Consider the following 22,978-nt stretch of genomic DNA (forward strand, 5'->3'; position numbering starts at 1 on the left):
AAATGTGTCTCGGATGTAATGTATATAAAAATAGGTACAAAATTTTAAAAATTTAATATTAAAACATTTTAATAAAACAAGTTGCATGATATGTGTATCTGATCAAACACATTTGTTGAATACGGTACTAAACAGAAATACCATTTCCGCCATAGTACGTAGTGTATTTCTCCAAGACAAGTAAGCGTGGAGCAAAATGGCCAGAGCTCAATTTGTGTATGACGAGTCTGGCGGAGCTTTTCTGTATTTTGTCGTTTCTGTTTATGCCTTAGTTCTCATACCGTTAACTTATTTATTATGGCCTCCAAAGGAAAAGAAAGGTAAGAAAGTCGCAGTGATGTATTAATATCATTTGAAAAGTTTCAAGCATATTGTTTATTGCAAATATTCGCACAGCCTTGCAATGCAATATTGCGTCCATATATTAAGGTTGCTACCTCCATCCACGATAGTTGCTCCTTCGTCCACCTGATCAAAGTCCCTGTGACGTCATAGACTGTTTTGTTCATTCATTAAATTAAGGCAATTTGTCTCACGGTGCTTAATATTTCGTTGAGCATGTGCATTGATATGTATTAAATATCGAGACATCAAAGTAAAAGATGGTAGGTGAAAACCCCAAATATGGGATGGGACATGGAAGTCGGTACAACACTTTGTGGCTATGGGTAGTGTGACCTGTTTCGCAGAAAGGAGAAATTCAGAATCGAAGACTTGGAGAATTATGAATGAAGAGTCGGGCTACTGTTAACATCCGATTCACTTTCATGTCAATCATGTCATCCTACAACTTTTTACAAGGGCTTTCACTACTGTCCCCTCTGACAGTCTATGTAGCATGATGAAGAATGGTGTCTCGTTTCCACATATGCTGTTTCTCAAGAAAAATTACAAGAAATGGCAAAATACTGTAAAAACTTAAGGTTAATTGTCAGTGTTTCAACATGAAAATCTATAATTATTATATTGATATCATGTATCTTCTGCACACCAATTTGATTATATCATTCAATCAGATTCACTGTTGTGAATGCTGTAATTTAGATTTTTGTCACGAATTTTGGCAAACAAAGTAGATAACTCTATAATTGTAAAATTGTGCTGTAATCTATTCAAGAAGATATTTTCTATACCCCAAAGAACCCAAGCATGTAAATTATTGGGTACCAGGTTATTAAACATATGGCCCGCCGCCAATGATGGTGACACCAAAGTGGATGTGGCAAGATTTGATCTTAGAACGAGAAACATTTGAGTGATTTTAAAATAGTGTGAATCTAATGCTAACTTCAGTGTGATTCTTACAGCGCTTATCTTTTGAGTTTGGCGTTTCATTGTTTGGCACACACGGATTCCTTGCCTGTAACGTACAAGTTGTTTTACTCTGACACACAACATCAAAGGATGTGACAATTGCTGTACGTTCTATTATCATGCCAAATGTTTCAAAATAAAAACACTGTAGCAGTGCTTTTACCTCTGGAAAAAGTGACAGTAACAGTATTTTTTTTAGATTCAGACATTTGATTGGCTGAAAATTTTGCAGCCCATTCAATCCATGGAGGAAGCTCACAGAGCATACTACCTCATAATGGTCAACCACGCCGCAAGGTCTGACCATTTTTACAACAAGCAGCTTTATTTGTGCGGATAAGTTATTTTTTATTTGGAGTACTTTATGGAAATGACCAAAATTACATGTGTATTGAACCCAGAAACGTGGCTCAAGGTGTGCTTCTAGTTCATTGTAAGTTGTGACCAATGGCTCATCAGTTTTGATAGCAGCAATAATTGTAGCCCATGGGCTGTGCGCCAGCATTTTCTGTCGTGTTGGCTGTGTAGCACTGGCTCCAGCTGGCGCTCATAGCCAACACGGCGCATGGACCGTCGGTAGCCCTTTGAGTATGGTAAGAGTGTCCGGCTTTGGCTACACCTGGCTGGGAGGCAGGGTAGCCAAAGCTGGACACGGTCATACTAGTACTAGTAGTAGGGCTAGGCCGGTGGGCTACAATTATTGCAGTTACAGATTTGATGGCTTCTTATGAATTCAACGTCGATCAACATCCAGTGATACTTATTGTTGACGACTGCAATGCAGTTGTAGTTTCACAGATTGAGTTACTAAACTGGTCCTGCAAAAACATACTGAAACATTCATTTTTACTGTCGATGCTGTCAATCAAAATATCTCTCTTCGCCAAGATAAATATGAGAAGTTTAGCTCTGCGTGGCAGGGCTGTATGTTACTGGTTAATACACACAGCTCTACCACGCAGAACCATGTATCATAAGGTATGACAATAATCGTTAGTCAAACGTCACACAGATATGTTTTTATTTTGTCTAAGACTTGCTAAGAGACACGCAGAGACATATGCATGGGCTTACTGAGACTGCAAAGCTTTGAGCCAATCTTATTTATTTTGTGTGACAAGATAACATGCGGCAATCGACATGTCGTTTGATGTTGTGTGTTAGAGTAAAACAACTTGTACTTCACAGTCAAGAAATCTGTGTGTGCCAAACACTGAAACTCCAAACTCAAATGACAAACACTGTATTTCACTTATTCTCAAATACAGCTCACCCATGCAGAATGGATCGACCATAAGGATTGCATTGTATTATACAACATGAAACTTATTATTCTTTAGACTCCAGCTCACTGCTCTCATCTTTTGTTCTTGTGTAAAAATCATTTATATTCTTGAACACAATATCATAAGTGTATTGAAAACAAAGTGAATTTTCATTGATTTAAAGAACTGTCTAGTAGTTTTGGTGAACATAACTGTATCAAAGAGAGAAGAAATTTATACTGTGCCACCATATCCATCTGATATAAAAATATGCATACAACCTCATCTCTCCATGTTTGGACTCAGAGGGACTGTGATATTTGATAGGAAAGGGTCTTTTGGCCCCGTGACACATCCCATTGTGAGGAAGGACAAAATGGTGTGGTCTGTGTGAAACTGCAGTTGGAATTTTTTGTATTTATTTATTTATATGCAGTTGGAATTACAAAGAGTAATCCTTTAGTTGATGGTGGCAATTGTATGATTCTCATTTTGTACACCTACATGTACTCAGCAATGTTGCATCAGTTAAACTCACTACTGATCAGTGTTTGATAAGACTTGTATTTATCCCTCAGCAAGTCAACCTTTCCGAACATCTGCGAGTTAATTCATATTACTCAGTAGTTGTTCTACACGGATGCCAACCAGAAGGTCAAGCTAACAAACCATTCTAATCAGACAATTCAATCATATTCTAATGGAGATCAGCACACGCTGTTGTTTGTGTCTGTCACTCAGTTCATTGACCTTACTTCATTGCCACTGTAGCATTTTTGCCAAATTCTTTGAACATAGCAAATTTGTTGATAATCATACTGTGATTTTGTGTCATTTTTTCTGGAAAACTTCTAGAAAAGTACTGGGGATGCTACAACATTTATGTAGTTGTTTTGTTCAAATAGTACTCTTACCATATTATGCTGTACTGGGACTGTTTTGTATATTTATCCATGTACCTTCAAAACAAACCATGAACTCAAGCAATAGTAATCCTAATAGTTTGTGATATGAGTGTCAGTCAACACCATACTTACATTTTGGGTGGATATTGAAAATATTCATCACCTTTTATGTCTTCAAGCGCAGTTGAGGAAATGAAAGCAGTGCCACAGAGAAATAGTCTGTCTGTGCTAGCATTGCTCCATTGTTTTTTTGCCATTGTCTTGACCAAGTAGGCATTCTGTCCTGGTTTTGACCAAGTACCCATTCTGTCCAGATTTTGACCAGGTACATGTGGCCATTGTCTACAGTTTATGACCCAGAGCCATTCTGTCAAGGTTCTGTCTGAAATTATTTCAGTAAATGAAATAGAATTGAGAAAAACAATGCATATGAGACAGTAAGTGTGTCCTAGGTTTCAAACCTTTTTTATCTTGTAAACTGATAGACATGCTGTACAGGGAATTACCTTTATGGACCAGTTTCTCTAATCATGTTTTGTGTAATTTCATTTATAACAGAGGATCCAGAAAAATTAAAGAAATTATGCCACTGTGAACCATGTGAGAATAAAAGGGGACGGCTTAAAAACAAGGACCCAAGAGGTCATGTCAAGATTAAATTCAGGTAAGACAGATAATGGTTTTTGTGCTGCACTGCATACAAACGTATTGGAGCTCTTCAGCAGGTTTTTGTTATTTTTTGGAAACCCAATGAAAAGTAACAGTAATGTTGGACACTTTTTTGTCATTCTTTGAATTACATATTCTGTTAATAAATGAATTCAACATCTGAGAAGTTCAGTTTGCTGACTTTTGGAGTTGACCAGTTAGTATCAGTGTCCAATTGCCAGTCAATATCAGTGCCCTCTGACTAGTCATTATCAGTGTCCAATGACCAGTCATCAGAGTCCAATGACCAATCAATATCAGTGCCCCATAACTATTCAGTATCAGTGTCCAATGGAAGTCAATATCAGTGTCCCATGACCAGTTAAGTATCAGTGTCCATTGATCAGTCAATGTTGGTATCTCATGACCAGTCATTATCACTGTCCCAGGTAATATTTGATTGAAAAGCAACATATAATGGTGTGGGCAATATCACAGTTTGTTGCCTGACCAAGGGATTGTTCTCATGACTACAAGGGATTGTTCTAATAACTGAAACCTTGGTGATATTCTCATGTCTAATCCAAGTATCACCAACACTTCAGTCATAAGCATCACCCCTCGGCAAGGCAATAAACAATGATATTTTCCAAGCTGTCATATATTATTGTTTAAACTTAACATGCTCAGAGTTGCACAAACAATATCCATGACCATCAACTCAATTTAATTACTGAGCACCCAATGATGGCAAACAGTTCAGTAATTTTATAAATGTATTTATAAAGTTTAATATTACGGAACAATCTCCCATTTGTAAAAGTAAAATTAATTTGACCTTTGCTAAATGTCTCTCAATAATGTACGCTGACATAAAACTATAATGACATTGCCTGAATCAGTGGACTTATCCTTCAATCTGTGTCTCTATCTATCTGTCTCTCTATCTATTTGTCTGTCCAGGTGATATCTTATATTTGCACTTAGTTATTTTCACCCATCTTCTACGTGTTACATGCAATGACAGTGAAATATTACATACATGTAGCCCAGTTAACCCTTTGAGTGCTGTAATTGTTCCCATCAAAATTTTAGTGCAACATTTTTACCAATTTTTACCAATTTTTCTGTTATTTTTTTATATTTTTGGACCAAATAGACATCACATTTCATTGGCTACAGTTTGTTATCAAAATTTTGACAAAAATCTGAAAAATTGATTAATTTGGAGTATATTTTCTAAAGGAGACAAAAATTGACTTTGGCGCTCAAAGGGTTAATGTTACTGTTGCAGATTGTGTACATCTACAATGTGCATAAAGTGTAAACACATGTATGTTGACAATTAAGCCATTTGTTTTCTCGGAAGTCCTGGGTGATTCCCTATATTCCTGAACATGTATATGTTCCCATACATGTATTTCCATACCTGTACCTGTATTTTCTGTACCTTTACAGGTATTCCAGTACATGTACAGGTATTCCCATACATGTACAGGTATTCCCATACATGTACAGGTATTCCCATACATTATATGTTTAATAACTAATACATGTACCCAAAAATCCTGTCAACTATAGCTGTTATTTCAATTTCTAGCACATGATTGAAATCAAAAGGGAAGGATCACTGTCCATGATGAAAAGCTTTTGTAATTTTCTTGTATGGTTTTAGTAAAAATCTCTTTATTTAAATTAATTTGTAGGAAATTATTCCTGTTGGTAGCGTGGACTGTGTTTTTAGTGCTAGCCTACAAAGCATCACAAGTTAAGACAGAAACAGTGGAGTTTGATCCCTATGAAGTTTTAGAAATTGATCGGGTGAGTATATTGAGTGAACGTTGATCAGGTGAATATATTGACAGAATAGAAATCAGGAAGTATGTTTGATGTACATTTGTATGGCTAAAGTATATTGAGAGAATATAAAATCAGGAGGTATGTTTTATGTACATGGTACATAGTATGTCTTGTCTCTCAGCCCGGCATGAGGTAAGCTGTACAACATAAAACTATCAGAAGAAGAGTAATTTATAGGGTCAAACATGTACAGGTACAGAGTAATTTATAGGGTCAAACTTGAAAGGACATATTAAATGTGACAATTTATCAAAAAAAAGACCATTTTACCATGCAAGCTCTCAGTAGTCAGTGTTAAACGCTACCTGAGCTGAATTTCTGCCAAGTGTCCCATGTTTGCATGATATTTGGGATGAAATACATGTATTTGCAGTCATTTGTAGTGTGTCCAGTTTTAGTTTAGAAGAATATTGAATATAATAGGTGGATTGTTTTTGGAAAACTTTTCTCATCTATGGAAGGGGACATACTAACTAGGTACTTCACAAGTGTACTGGTCCACCAGCAATCCTACTTTGTCACACGTTTTCAAATATTGGACCTTACATGACCAATTCTTCCTTTGACGATACGAGATGGCATTATTTTGGATATCTTCTTACTTAACAGGGAGCATCTACACCAGAAATCAGAAAGAAATACCGTCAGCTCAGCAAATTACACCATCCGGATAAAGGTGGCGATCATTTAACATTTATGAAAATAGCCAAGGCATATGAAGCGTGAGTACACATATTAGTACACATATTAGGAAAAATCATTTGTTCATTTGCATCCATTTGCATGTCTGTATGTATGTATGTATGTACTTATGTATGTATGTATGTATGTATGTATGTATGTATGTATGTATGTATGTATGTATGTCCGTCCACGTCAAAAACAGCTAAATGGCAGAACCTTCTGTCTTAGTATTTGGTGTACAGGTGCACCTAGGGATGGAGATGTGAATTTGTTCAAATGAACTTGTCAGTGTCAAAAATATGCAAATGAGGGGGAAAAAAGGAAAAACCCTGCAAATTGCTAAAACTCTGTAACCTTTGGTCAGATAGGGTTGGAACTTGGTGTGCAGGTTCCTTTAGGTATTCTAAAGTAGGTGTTTAAAATTTTGGATGAAATTTGCATGTTTCTATTTTTGGGGTAATTTTTTCAGTTTTTAGTCAAAAAATGTTTAATTCTGAAACCACTCATCTGATTGCTTTGAAAGTTGATATACATTTTCCTCAGGATGACCTCAGTCAAGTGTATACAAATTGAATTGAAATTTTCATATTTGTAATTTTGGGGCAATTTTCTGAATTTTTGGTCAAAATTTTTTTTATTCAAGAATAACTAATCTGATAGCTTTGATATTTGGTATACAGGTTACTAAGGTTGATCAAAATCAGTTTGATGAATATCGTGAAGATATCTTGAATTTTATATTTTTGCTGAATTTTTTGGTTATTTTTCTCATTCTAAGTAAAATTTCTTCTTCTCTGAAACCGCTAGCCCAATTGCTCTCAAATTTGGATTGGACGTTTGCAATGGTGTTACCCTTCTAATTGTTGAAATTACGACAAAATTGGAAAAATTACTGTTTTGGGGCAATTTTTGTCATTTTTGGTCAAAAAATCATAAAAAATATTTTCATTTTAAAGCCCCTGGACAGACAGCTTTTATATTTGGTGTACAGATGTTCAGGGATGACAATAGTCAGATATGTGGAAATTGTCCTGAAATATACAAATTTATATTTTTAAGACAATTTTGTCATATTTGGTCAAGAAATCTTGTTCTCAAAATTACTTGTCTCATAGCTTTGTAATTTGGTACAAAAGTCCCAAGGGATGTTATTAGATGACCTTAAATGACCTACACCAACCAAGGATTTGTTGTGAGACAGTTTTGAAGGCTGTGAATAATTTTGTCATGTTTAATATCAATTTGTAGTAAAATTTGATCCTGAAAACAAAGCTGAGGTAAATTTTTTCATTGCAATCCAATTTTTGCAACTTTTGCATGTAAGACACACAAGAACTGATGAGAAATTTGGATCCAGGATAATTCCAGATGTCATAATCCCCCCCCCCCCCCCCACAGTGGAAGGAATTTCACTATCTGTAACTGATTAAAGTGCTGTTTACATTTGAATGATAGCACTCATAGTATTAATTAAAACATCACCAAAGTTGTAAATATACTGCCAGCTGGTCTTATGTAAACATGGTCAACCAAGGGGTGGAACATTTGATATTCAGGAGGGGGTAGGGGATAGAAGATTGATGAGGTAGCATTCTTTTTTAAAAGATCCCTTTTATATTTTTCCCACTCTTTCCCCCCCCCCCTCCAACCTTTTCTTTTTGTCAAGCTTCTCTAGCTAATTTTTTGTTGACATTTGCTTATTTATGTAGGATCTGCTTGCCCCATTGCTATAGAAGTTGGTATGCATGTTTCTAAAGTTTACCTCCAGTACCTAAGTTGCAGACCTTACTTGCTTTTGTCATTCTTGTTTTTCTGGTTGATCTTTGGTACCCATACTGTACCAATTCTGATAAAATGTGAGCGACACCGTATAGTTGCGATATTTTTATATATAGGGGACAAAAATTGACTGAAAGGATTAATACTCTCAAATCATATTTGAAAGCCCCTTGTAAAATATAAATAGAAGAAATATTATGAAAAATTATTGTCTAATATTGCAATTGCAAGCTGAGGATTTCATGTGTATGCATTTCAATGAGACTGTCATACACCGTGTTGGCAAAATAGCGTACTTGAAGATTTATGTTAACAATTTCTGGGTGCCAAGATTCTATTAAACTGATATGAATATGCAATCATATGTGGAAATACTTTAGAATTCCAAATTAGATTTGCTTTTTGTGCAAACTACATGCTGTTTGATAGAGTGAAGTTCTAATGTATACAGATGAGGTTATAGCTAATATTTGTAGTGTTGTTAGGTGTCCATATTGTCATCTGAAGTCTTTTCAACACTGTCTACTGTCTTTTGTTTCAATGCTTCATTGCCCATTGGTGTAATCTATGTCCTGTAGAAAACTTGACCTAGCATTAATAAAAGTTGATAGGAAAGGAAAATTGAGTCAGTGAACAACAATGAATCTTTATTTTGTCCATATCCCAGTCAATAGTTCTTCCTCATGCCATTCATTTCCCTACACATCCCAGTCTATTCCTGGGTCTTCTTTAGCTGCTCAAAAGAGTTGATTCAAATAACTGTTTGTTGCATGAAAGGGTGTCAGATTTTGATGGTATTGTGTGCTGTATACTACCTACACGTATACGTTCATAAAATGTACATGTAGCTTTTTCCTTAGGTTGACTGATGAAAAATAACTGATATATATCTTGTGTTCAGGTTGACTGATGAAGAATCCAGAAAGAATTGGGAGGAATATGGGAACCCAGATGGTCCTCAAGGTGAGTTAAATTTCCTTTCATTTCTTAAATCCATGTCAAGATTTGATTCCAGTCAAACTTATAGTCTTTCACATTTATACTATGAAATGAAACTTACATTTTATATTTGTTGAAATTTGCAGCAACAAGTTTTGGTATTGCATTGCCAGCTTGGATTGTTGAAAAGCAGAACTCTATGTGGGTAAGTTTAAAATGCAATTGACTGACATTGACATCAGTGATGACCTAATTTAGTATGCTTATGCTGTGCAGTGACAATTAAAGGCAGTGGTATATGGGGCAAGTCATAGTAATTTTCTGTTTTCTGTTGCATCTGTATTTCACATGAATATTGTTTCTGTTGTTATATGATGCAGACAATGCATCCAACAGAAAAAACACATGAAATTTGTCTTCTCCCTACATCTCTTATATACATGCATATCATTTAGGAAAACAGATGAAAAACAATTTTTAGAGGATTTTGCTAACAGTAGAATCAAAGAGTCCAACTTAGGTTGTTGCTGATTTCACTTGTGCATTGTTAAGATTGCTTGTATTGTCTGTCATTCCAGGTTTTAGCGGCATATGGTATAGCATTCATGGTAATACTGCCTGCTGTCGTGGTAAGTGTGACTTACTTTGTTTTGTCATGGTTTCTGAAAAATCATGAACAGTTCTAGTGTACTGACTCCATGAAGAAGTTTCTTAAGGATGATAAATACCAAATCGATGATTGTTCTGTCGAATTTTCAAAATTCTCTGAGAAAACGCCTTAAAGTAAGGCCCAGAATTGAGATGTGTTGCTAGTTCAAGATAAGGAATGGTTTCCGTGTAATTCACGATTTTTAAAAATCAAAACAAATGCACGTGGCTATCCCATGTCAAATTGGGGAGCTTTTGTAAACATTGTGGACACATTTGAATCGCTATTTGCATAATCTATCTTGAGTGACACAACGTTGCGTTATTTACATAGTGACATTGTTGGGCTTCTCCAAAAACCAGGATTACTCCCGCCTGTCAACAATAAACCGTAACAATGTTTGTTGAAGCACAGGCCCAACAATGAACTGTAACAATATTTGTTGAAGCACAATCCCTCCGAAAAACAGAACTGTTTCTGCTCAAAACATTGCAGCCAAAAACTACATGTCGCATGTTTTACTTGTATGTTTCACGTCTGTCCATACCCGATGCACAGTAAGTGGGGCTACCCACAATTCTCCATGATCTGTACACACGGAGATCACTCACTGAACTGAAGCAAATTTCTTCTGTACAGAGGACAACTTAGCATTGACTCATGTACTACAGTACATAACATTAAACATTGACAGTCTGTTTCCATACCTGTCAGTTTTCTGACTTTACACTTCATGTTTTTCTGTTTCCAGGGTACTTGGTGGTACAGATCCATAAAATTCAGTGCTGATCAGATTCTCTTGGATACAACACAACTTTTCTTCTATTTCTTTCATAAAACACCAAATAATATGCCAGTAAAACGTAAGTTTTACAAAGTTTTTTATTTCAAGAATACACCTTATATAATGTACTGGTAGGCGCTGACTGAGTGAAGCCAGAACTTTCCTCATGATTGTTATTTCATTTGTCAGCCTTTGCTTGATGGTTGTAGAGCTGAGAAATGTCTGTCAATGTGGGATGAAATGAATGCACCCACACAGGTGGGTATGCTAAGAGTTGCAACGTTTCCTGGCAAAGTTTGCATGTAATTGATAAAGGCATTTCCAAGAAAAAGTTATTTTGTCAACAGGAACGTCACACTTTCATGTACAAGCAGTCTTACAAATTGGCAAGTGAAGCTTTTTGAACTGTCCAGATAGATTAGCTGTCATGCGTTTTCCTGATATACAAACTTTAGAAAGCAGATGACTTACATATGAATAATGCTGATCGCGATTTCAGGTTTGTTACTAAATATAGCTGCATGCCTATGACATTGGACACTGCTGCCTGAAATTTGAACAAATTTTGTTGCATGCACCACTGTTGTTGTTGCAGCTTATAGTCTGAGTCATAAATTCTTATGAATTAGTGAGACTTTTACTATCCATTGTAACACTACCAGGTTTTATTTTCATAATTCTTGCAGAAAATGCAGATGAATATTTATTTTTGCATATCAATGAGAGAAAAATGGTGCCATATGCGCCAGCAGCTGTTGTAATGTTCTCTCAACAACTGCATTACAGGTGCCATCATGGTTCTGACAGCAGCCTGGGAGTTTGAGAAATCCCACAATAATGAAATAGAATACAGGGCCAGTGATAATGATGAAGTTCCTTCTGTAAGTAAGATACTGAACTTTTAATGACACGACTGTTGTTCTTACAGCAATATTTGCTTCTCAGACCTCTTGAATTCTTGGTACCTTAAATGTTGCCACCTAAATAAGTTATAAAAGTCTCAGGCTGTCGACCATGTTTTCAAAATTGCAGATTCCTACACGTAAAACACATAAGTTTACAGAAGCAAAAGTTAAGTTAAGAATTAAATGCCAGAAATGCCTAAAAATGGAAAGATGAATGAATTTAGATAGTTTCATGTATAAACAGAACTTTTTGCCATGACAGCAATTATTTTTGTGTTAAAAGTATTTATAAGATCACCATCTCAAATTTGAACTGTGGTGAGAGGTTGACTTCCTACCCACAATGCATTTCAGTGTCATGCAGTTTAAGCTAGTTAAGGTAGCGAGTACCGTAAGTGAAATAAAACAGTTATGTGAATACTTTTTAGTAGATATTTATGCAGTTTTATATTTTGTTGAATTATTCTTGCTGTGATCAAACAGCAATTGTATTTATCAGGATTTTTTCTTGACAGTTGATAAGAGAGCTAAGTGGTACAGGCATGAATGAAAAACTGAAAGAGAAACCAATGTGTTACCCGTATGCATTGAAAGCCAGGGCCCTACTCCATGCCTACCTGAACAAAAGAGACTTGCCACCAAAGACACTGCAGAAAGGTAATTTCTATTGTGTCTTCCTGCCAATGTCAGTTACTGTATTTCTTGCTTTCAATATGATTGTTCATTAAATGTGTAAATGATGCATAATGGATGTAACCAAGTTTGTGTGATTGGCAGTTTGCTACCAGTGTTAAGGAAGTTCACACCTCAAACTTTCCTCAAGAAAACTCTCAGCCATTCTCTTTCAAAATCAAGAATAGAAATTGGGAGTCACAAATTTGAAACTAGAGAAACAAATTACTATATCTGCTGTTTACTGATATTTGAGATTCAAAATGGCCACCATCCATGCATTATCTCCATGGGGAAAAATGAAATTCCTCTGTACCAGAGGTGCATTCTGCCGTAACATTGTGTGTCATCAGCAAAACTTTGAAAATGGTAATCACTGTGTTTTCTCATGTAAGATCAGTGTTACAATACGCAGTCATCCCTTTATGTTGACATGGATCAAGGCTTTGTTTTACAGTTTGTACAGATCAACATTGAAATGCATAATCTTAAAATTTAGCAGGTAATATGGCTTAGTTTCTTGTTGATGAAAAATCAAAACTGATCATTTTCAGATCAAGACTATATCTTGAAGAAATGTCCAATGTTAATCAATGAAATGGTAAATGTGGTTGCACAATTGGTGCTCTATGCCCATGCCGGCAGAGGTAAGACACTCTTGTTATTAAAGGTTTATAGTTTTAACAACCAAATTAACATGTTACAAATATGTGATGGTTGAATTGTGAATCGGGCTAAAAGCGATCAAAGCTATGTTTTGTTTGTCAACTTGTTATTGTGTGTACATTTAACCCTTTGAGCACCAAAGTCAACTTTTGTCACCTTTACAAAATATACCTCAGTCAAATTTTTTCAGATTTTTGCTAAAATTTTGATAAAAAAACTGTAGCCATTGAAATGTGATGTCTATTTCCTCCAAAACTATCAAAATAAATACAGAAAAATTCATAAAAATATTGCACTAAAATTTTGATGGGAAAAATTACAGCTCTCAAAGGGTTAATAAAACAGTCTGAGTAAATAACAACTATGTTGCCAGGTAATTCTCGTCTTTTGATCCTTGTCAGAGTGTGATTTGTTTTTCAATGAAACTTCTTGGCAGTGAAATGTGAAAGCATTCCTCAATGACTACTACTTTGCAGAATTTTCACACACATTTTACACACCTGAACAATTTGCAAAGTTCATAGAAATGGTGTCACATAAGTAACATTGCTTATACATGTAATTCCCTATGATATTGATCTTCATACTGCAAAACACTACATTTTAAGATAGGGAAGAGTGAAATATATTGATTGTTAGCAGACCTCATGCAAACAAATCTGAGACAGACTTGCAATAGACACATATGGTAGATGAGATTGATGGGGTACAACAGTCTGTCAAAACTTGAGTGACGCTAACAGACAACATGTGACAATGTCAGAACGAACACTCAAACATACTCACTGACCCCCCCCCCCCCTCCCAACTCCTATCTCACCCTTCTCGTGATTCTTGAGATCTCGTCAGCCATATGCATCTAAGGTCTTGTGAATACAGGAATTCGAACATTATAGGTATGGAGCGGTAAAATTTTAACACGTGCGGTTTTCATCATCACAACATTACGGATCACTTCATGTGTCAAGTGAAACAGAAGATTTCCCAGTTTGTTGAGTTTGCCTCAACCAAAGCAACAGTGTTTTCAAGTCGGTGAATTTTGAACTTCCCAATTTGACAAACAATTTATCGAAGTTAGGTAACACTCATACAAACATTTTAGTCTGTGTTGGTATGAAAACCAGTGTCAGTTTCTTTCTCACTGTACCTACAGTTCAAAGAGAACCATCTTTGGAGACACTTGAGAACTGTATAAAACTGAGCCAGATGATTGTTCAGAGAAGCAGAGAATTCAAGACGTCACCGTTATTGCAGTTACCACACTTCAATGAAGATGTGCTCAGACATTGCTTTAGCAAAAAGGTATGAAACGTAAACATGTCAACAGCTGTTGTATTTGTGTTTGTATGAAATGTAACCATGTAAACAACCATTGTTTATATATTTATTTATTGCTTACCTGCTCATTTACTTACCTATTTACATATTTACATGTTTCATTACTCATTTCTTGCTGACTTACTTATCTGCTTGTTTATTTGCTTACTTATCTTCCAGTAACTATGTGCTTCCAATGTGGGCAGATAGGTTTTGACAATTTACCATGATTACCGTGATAAAACATGACACATATTATTTCATGCAGATCTTTTGTTATATACTCCACATTTTTTGTTCGGAAATTTCAAGTTAGAAAAGTCTTCAAACTTTTCATTGAAGCTGGTGTCATAAAGAATAACAGTCTCCTGCAATGTATATGCAAATGTTGACCAACAATCTTATGATCATGAAAGAAATTGTGTAAAAAGAGTGATATCATTTTGAATTGCAGCCCGAACTATTTAATGCACAATTCTGCTGCCAACGTCAGTAATGTCCTGTAAATTTCCAGTATTGTCTGTGACATTCATCACAGGTTGATGTGACAATGAAATTGACCCCAAACTTGTTATTCACTATAATGGCTTTGTGAAAAGAATTCAAATTAAGCTTTTAATGCAAGTGATGGGTTATATTACATATTTGTCTACAAGACAGAAATCTACATCATATAATAGCAATGGTTCTACTCCGGAATAAAAAAGATGCACACAGTTTTTACATACTCAGTATGCCCAAGGGATCACATGATTACGGTACAGACAAACGCATGTGTGCAAGTGCGAACAAACTTACGTGTATTTCTATACCTGTCTGTGCACATGGTTTTGTTTGTACCATGGTTGATTCAAATTCTGGGTTTAGTCTCTTAAAAGAAAGAGCACTTCATTTCAGCTGCTTGATTCCCCTAATGTAAATTCACATTCTTTACTATGATACAGTAGTTTCTTTGATCATTGCCTTGGCAACAGTGCCAACTCTTTGCTGTACTCTTATTTCATCTTTTAGACTTAAAGATTAGACTTAGACCCAGAGTTAAGCTGTTTATCAACTCTACCCAAAAACAAACAAAATAAATTTGTAAAAACTTTCAAATATTTAAAATAAACAAAATTTCATGTGAGAAGTAGAGATGGAAGACTGTGGCTTTTGTTTAGGTTGAGATTTGACTCCACAAAACCTTTGATTGTCTTGTGTCATTCTGTTACTAATAAGGGAATTCAAGTTCCACATGTCAGATTGCATCTAACTGCCATGAAAACAGCTCTCTATTAGCATGTCAGCGTTCTGAAATACTGCAGATATTTTGTCCTCAAGGTGTTGCAAAGATCATTGTTCAATTCCCACTGTCAAAAATCTATTCACTATAAATTTTTGCCTGGTAGTACCATATTCAACTGTCAGCCCTAGTTAAATAGAGTTGACTGGCTCTCCTCACTCAGTTCCTGTGTAGGACTCTAGCATGACCAAACAAACAAACAAATAAACAAACAGCAATAAGTTGGATACATTTAGTCATTCACAACATTTGCAGTTTATTATATGTGGCTATCTGTTCACAAAGGATTCTGGTGTACCGATAATACTATGATGATGTGGAGACTTTGCAATGGAAATATAGACTGTAAAATTTCAAGATTGATATTTTTGGACTTCTGAACTGAGATTGAATTCACATAATAAAAAGATAACAGATGGATGGTCAGTTTTGCCGACAAATATTATTCACCAGATACGATATTTACTTTCATCATCTGAAGAACTCTGTCCATAGTGTTCTTACATTGCCCATAGTATTTTATATCATCATCAAATATGAACTGTTCAATGTACATTCTGTGCTGAATGTTGTTCTCTAATTAACATCACAGAGGAATATACGAAGCCTGCGATCTTTGGCCGCTATGAAAGAGATTGACAGAAAAGCATTATTGAGAAATCTTGAAGAAAAGTATGATGATGTCATCAACGTGCTATCTGCTATGCCATACATAGACATGGAAGTCAAGACAGAAGGTATAGTCATCATTTCACCCTTTCACCACCATGGTTTTGCCCAATCCCATTGTTATCAATGGTGATTTTTGACCGGTTTACAGAAAGTTGGGGGCGCCATCACATATCGCCCTGACCCACATTTCTTTAAACTAGGGTAAAATTTGTGTATGTAAAAATCATCAGAACTGATTTAAGTTTTACGACATATTTGAAAGCTATCAGAAAAGTAGTTTCTTTCAGAACCATAGTTTGGCCCAAATCAATTGTTATCAATTGTCACTTTACACCTGTTCACTGGAAACCAAGAGTGATTAGATTATGAAGCAGTTATTACATTATAGTCACCAGTATAAATACCTCAATAAATGTTTTCTTTTTTCAAAACAAACTTCATTGATCATCAGTATTTTGATTTGTATTTTAGTTTTGGATGATATTGATGGTGGCCATATTCATGCTGGTGATATTGTTACTGTCACTGTCACTCTGAAAAGAAATACCTTGGAAGTAAGTACTGTAGTGTATTGTGCCAAAAATATCGTCATTCACTAATTCACTCCATTGATAGTGTACATGTATTGTGCTTTAGCTGTTATAATGAGAAGAGTGCTAGTGGTTGCTATTTTGATCTGTAAACTCACCATTGTAGAACTAAGAACAGAAATTCCAGTAGAATCTTTCAATCAGTCTCTTTCGTTGACATGGGATATGAGTCAGTATGTTTGAACAGGCATTTGTTGATAGGACCAACTGACTGTTAACTTATATAAAGTGTGTCTTGTACGGTTATTTTAAAATAATTTTTACAACACATGTGTCTGTGCAGGCTATACCATGCATGGTACTGATCTAACCCATTCCTTGTAAGATTAACCTGTCACTATCAAACTATTGAGTTAAGTTGGTTGAAACCTTTAAAATCACTAAGTACTATATGAAACCTTTAAAATCACTAAGTACTATATGAAAGACCTGGAAGACACAAACATGATATTCACTTTTGAGCACAAACAGGGTTATTTTACTGATTTGACCTGAGAGTGTTTTTGTAAAGTCAAACCTGAGTGTACCATTTTCATTGCATTAGTTTCTTGATTTTCATGCTGATATTCATGACTTCACCTGAAGAAACTTATTGCCTTTTTCAGTCGTTATTTGAACAAGAAAGTGGAGATTCTGGAATAGTTGAGGAAGAGGAACTGGACAGGGTAAGATGTCAATTATGTCTGGTAAAGATAATTCCCATGTTGAGCATAAACTGACTCTGTTACCTTTAGTCTGCATTGAGATCCATCTGTTTATTTCCCTTAACACTGAATGTCCTTCGTTTAATGTCAGGTACAATTGGTAACCACAGGACTGATATTTATCTTTATGATCAATTTTAATGGTTTTCACTGATACTGAGATACATGTAATCAATAGTTCATTTATATCAACACCTTTTCAAGAATAATTTCATGATGCAATGCCACAAAGGGCAAAAAACAAAAGGTCGTACATACCAGTCAGATGTCACACAGTCTGAAATACATCCTGCATTATCAAGAACCTGAATTCTTAGTTCTGTTCTGTCAACTGACTTGATGATTTCAGACTGATTCTCCAAAACCGACTAAAAACAAACCCAAAGTTTGGGAAAAACAAAGAAAAGGAAAGAAGAACAAACCAAAGAAAGGTAAACCCCAACCTCAGAAAAAAGTTACAAAGAAACAACAACCGACCAAAACCAATCAGGTGAGTGAAAAAAATTCAGCTTATCTGTATTCTGGATTTTGTCCCAAGGAAAAGAAACAAAAATGTCCTTTTGAAGTACTCTTGTGTTGAGACTCTCTAAATTGGATTGTATGGATGTGCCAAGACTATCAAAGTGGTTGAGGTGACACAAGGTCATTTATCCAGTAGCCAAGTTTGTACATGCAAATTATTCACTTTCAAACTCGGTCACACAGTGTGGCATAATTTGCTAAGCTATGTTGATCTTCAAATTCAGGGCTTTGGTCGTGCACAGTAATCAACCCGCCCAATGTCAATGTGAAGTTTCCTAGACTAGAAATCTCCTTCATCAGATACTAGTAAATGTGAATTAGTGAAGAAAAATGCTAACAACTCAGTTTGCTATGAAAAAGTATGTGTAAGGTGCAAAAAGTTAACTGGTGTGTAAAATAAACAAGGAAAGTGATGACAATGAGCAAAATAGTATGGATTACAACTGGTGATCAAAGATATGACAGTTGACATTTGATAGAAAGACATTTCTAAGTCTGTTAGATTTGTTACGTCTTCAGAGAGTTCAGGAAGTCGGTGAGAAAGAACAACATGAAGAATCTGATAAAGAAAGTACTAGACACAGTGATGGTGAGAGTGATAGTGACGACAACCCACATAAACATAGTGACAGATCTAGTGACAGTGAAGATGACCAAGTGCAGCCAGCTGATGACGGCAGTGTCTCTGATGATGAAGAAGACGATTGGGATGGCTTGCAAGCTAATATCACCAGGAGAGAAAAAGTTCTTGAAACAAAGTCCAAAATCACCCATGAAGTACATTGTCCATTTTTCCAGAGGTGAGTTTTCCAAGATAGAGCAAGAGCAAGAACTGTGTGGACATAATAAAAGTTTTTTTTCAGAGTCTATTATACAATCCAATGTGTTGTAGAATAAAATGTTTTTCCTGCTGAGCATTGCATGCCCACTCCATGAGACAGACAAATTACAGTTTCAAGGAACAAGCATGGAAACATTGTCTTGAAAGCCATACCGATCGAAGATATTGTTTTACAGAATAATGTCAATTCCTCGGAAATGAAATGAGAACGCACCTGTTTTATGTCACCTTAGTTGCAGTATTTGTCATTGTTGCTTTGAAACAGTAGTCAAGAAACTAATTTTTTTTAAACTGCAAAAATTTGATGTATGGTAGTGAGTGTCAGTGAATTGAAACGGGTAAAAGAATATAAAAGTGTTTGTTCAATGTATTTACATTACCAGGTGAAACAAGAATGGTGGTGGCTTTACATTGCTGAGAAAAAGAAACGTGTTTTATTAACAACACCAACACAGATTTGCACACTGAGAGATGAAGAAGAGGTAGGAAATGACAAATCTTATCAAACTGCTGCCTCCACGAATTCAGTTGATATCAAAAAATTACCCTCTCTCTTATCAATAGTTAGCTGACCTATTCACTGTCTTCTGTGTGGCGGTTGAACTACAAAACAGCCATCGCAGTGCTAGAGAGAAGTCCAAAGATAAGATAAGATTGGGTTGGGCTGAATGAGGCTAATTTGAAAGACTATTTACAATTACTTTCATGTGCAAGCAGCGATTCTAATAAGTGTCATAATTACAGGATATAGCAGGCCTATTGTGATGCTGTAGAAATGTGAAATGCCCCTGAAATACTGTGTATTTATTTATTAGAAGCTCATAGTTTGAATTTCTTAGAGCAGTATGCAGTGAATCCCTGAATTAATTGCACATGTTTTTGATTCTTTGTGTGAAATTTTTCAGACTCAGATAAAGTTCCAAGCACCAACGAAACCAGGAGAATATCACTATCAAGTGTGGCTCCGATCAGATTCCTATTTGGATTTAGATGTTAGCAAACCAATCAAGGTGAGTCACATTCACATCTTCACAGAACATGACACTACGTCAGACTATCAATTATAAACTTTTCCAAGCTCCTACAGAGCTTCTCCAACTGTGTCAATGTTTCTGCTCACAGCTTTGGTAACTTTATCAAGTGTCAGCTAATAGTTTTGCTAACTGTATTGATGTTTCTGCTAATAGCTTTGCTAACTGTATTGATGTTTCTGCTAATAGCTTTGCTAACTGTATTGATGTTTCTGCTAATAGCTTTGTTAACTGTGTTGATGTTTCTGCTAATAGCTTTGCTAACAGTATTATTGTTTCTGCTAATAGCTGCTAATACCTTTGCTACCGCATCAATGTTTCTGCTAATAGCTTTCCTAACTGTATTGATGTTTCTGCTAATAGCTTTGCTAACTGTATTGATGTTTCTGCTAATAGCTTTGCTAACTGTATTGTTGTTTCTGCTAATAGCTTTGCTTTGCTAACTGTATTGATGTTTCTGCTAATAGCTTTGCTAACTGTATTGATGTTTCTGCTAATAGCTTTGCTAACTGTATTGATGTTTCTGCTAATAGCTGCTAATACCTTTGCTACCGCATCAATGTTTCTGCTAATAGCTTTCCTAACTGTATTGATGTTTCTGCTAATAGCTTTGCTAACTGTATTGATGTTTCTGCTAATAGCTTTGCTAACTGTATTGTTGTTTCTGCTAATAGCTTTGCTTTGCTAACTGTATTGATGTTTCTGCTAATAGCTTTGCTAACTGTATTGATGTTTCTGCTAATAGCTTTGCTAACTGTATTGATGTTTCTGCTAATAGCTTTGCTAACTGTGTTGATGTTTCTGCTAATAGCTTTGCTAACAGTATTATTGTTTCTGCTAATAGCTTGATGTTAAAGAAGCCAAGGCTGTGGAAGAGACGCATCCTCAGTGGGATATTTCAGATGAAGAGGAGAATAAAAATGACAGCGATGAATTTGACTACACCACTGATGATGAAGAAAGTGACCAGGACTAAAAAAGACAGGCATGGCTTTGATAATAGCTGGCTCCATTGAACTTTTAATGGCTAAATGATAAAAACACTTTGATGTCATGGACACACTGTGTGTTACTAGGAATGGAAAATACTATTGATATATGAGTTGGCCTTACTTTGTATTTGTATTTGTGTATTTATAACATCACAGTTGTCAAAGTTACCATTCAATTCTGTTTCAAAAATCCTATTTATAGCTCATTGTACTGTATTTTTCTGTCATTGTGTTCAATGTTAAATACACTAACATTAGTGGTAGCGCAGGACTATCTGATGGTCCAGTTCAGGAAATAAATATATTAAAATATATATTAGTAATACATAAACAAATTCATAATTGAGGTGATGTGTATGGACTTTCGACTTCATTGCCAACAGCAGAGAAATGCTGTTTTATCTTTTAATTAGCAAACTTTGGAATTTTGTATGATTTGCTGTCGTTGAAAGGAACATTACCAGAAAATTTCAACTTTGTCATGACCTTGTTTATCTTGTTATCTCCATCAGTATCTCTCTCTCTCTAATTTACTGTTTATGCTTTCTGTAACATCAAGGAACTTGTACATTGAGCAAGTAAAAGTACACTTTCACATACCTTATTCATAAAACCAGTTCACAATAATGATATTGTTTTCTTAAAATCTCATTGTGAATAATGTATTGTGAACAGCCAATGTTGCAAAGACCCATGAACTTGTTGGTAACTGGGGATTCCTAAAAATTAACTTGGTACATGGAACAGTGTATTGGATAATTGGCTACCTTTGAAGAAATCTGACAAATAGAAAAACCAGCAACATTAATTGTATTTTACCTCATACAATTTTCAGATTTTTATTTAAAAACTGTGATTTAGCTTTCTGATTACTGAAAAACCATGATGGCATTATTATACATGAATTCTTTGGAAAACAATGAGTTACCAATCAATTTACATCTTGACAGGTTTAGGTTAAGTTTCATTCAAGTGGGTATAAGGATGTATCTAGTCAACAAAGGAAAATTTTTAAGTTTTAATTGAACAAGTTACTCATCAGATAAGACTCCACTTTTTACGTACAGTGCAATGATCTGTTACTGCCGATAATTTCAATTTAATTTTAAAGTTTATAAGTGAGGCTATTTTATGTCCTGAAGAGTATTTTGATTGTAATAAATGTGAAGAACTGATCAGTTTTGGCCATTATTGAAATATGTAAAACATTGTCATTGATATTTAGTTTAGAAATATGTTCTGTAGATGTAAACAATTTACAATTTTGTCGAAATCAAATGACACATGAGTGTGTAGTTGCCACAATGAGCCAGTAATCACTTTGACAAGTTTGATTTAATCTTATGAATGAATTATAACTTTTACGGAATAGCATTTTCCATTCCTTGTATCTCCGTTATTTCAAACAGTGGATTTTGTGTTTATATAATAAACTGATCAACTACTATTTCTGAAAGTCTGACTACAAGCAATGTTGTACACCAGCCTCTTGTTTATTGCTCACATAAAGACAACTGTCTAAGGTATTTGCAAATACATACTGATGTACATACATCATATATCAAAGCACATATGGGGTACTCCAGAGAGCATAGTATACATGGGGTACTCCATACATCAAAACCTATATGGGGTATTCTATATATCTCATCATATATGGGGTAATCCATATATCTCATCATATATGGGGTATTCCATATATCTTATCATATATGGGGTATTCCATATATCTTATCATATATGGGGTATTCCATACATCAAAGCATACATGGGGTACTCCATACATCAAAGCATGTATTGGGTACTCCATACATCAAAGCACATAAGGGGTACTCCAGAGAGCAAAGTATACATGGGGTACTCCATACATCAAAACCTACATGGGGTATTCCATATATCAAAGCATATATGGGGTACTCAATACATCAAACCTACATCAGGTACGCCATATATCAAA

At 35.3% G+C, this 22,978-nt stretch overlaps 1 protein-coding gene across 1 annotated transcript; it reads left to right on the forward strand.

Moving 5' to 3' along the window:
• The first annotated feature begins 144 nt into the window (after window positions 1–144).
• Window positions 145–22,489, forward strand: LOC139142629 (translocation protein SEC63 homolog). Its single transcript, XM_070712672.1, has 20 exons — window positions 145–320; window positions 4,043–4,148; window positions 5,839–5,953; window positions 6,602–6,714; window positions 9,357–9,418; window positions 9,541–9,599; window positions 9,973–10,023; window positions 10,795–10,906; window positions 11,614–11,708; window positions 12,248–12,389; window positions 12,959–13,051; window positions 14,224–14,372; window positions 16,262–16,406; window positions 16,813–16,895; window positions 17,537–17,596; window positions 17,985–18,125; window positions 18,677–18,957; window positions 19,382–19,480; window positions 19,904–20,008; window positions 20,874–22,489. The coding sequence occupies exons 1-18, from the start codon at window positions 197–199 to the stop codon at window positions 19,383–19,385; spliced, it is 1,935 nt and encodes a 644-aa protein (XP_070568773.1). The 5' UTR covers window positions 145–196; the 3' UTR covers window positions 19,386–19,480; window positions 19,904–20,008; window positions 20,874–22,489.
• Window positions 22,490–22,978: the final 489 nt, after the last annotated feature.

Source organism: Ptychodera flava, chromosome 10, assembly GCF_041260155.1.
Source record: "Ptychodera flava strain L36383 chromosome 10, AS_Pfla_20210202, whole genome shotgun sequence".
Lineage (NCBI taxonomy): Eukaryota > Metazoa > Hemichordata > Enteropneusta > Ptychoderidae > Ptychodera > Ptychodera flava.

Bases quoted from the DNA above. Each gene is read 5' to 3' on its own strand.
- LOC139142629 (XM_070712672.1), top strand. From the start codon at position 197: ATGGCCAGAGCTCAATTTGTGTATGACGAGTCTGGCGGAGCTTTTCTG. The intron at 9,419-9,540 runs GTGAGTTAAATT...TGAAATTTGCAG, and splicing joins GAACCCAGATGGTCCTCAAG to CAACAAGTTTTGGTATTGCA. The intron at 16,896-17,536 runs GTAAGTACTGTA...TGCCTTTTTCAG, and splicing joins TGAAAAGAAATACCTTGGAA to TCGTTATTTGAACAAGAAAG.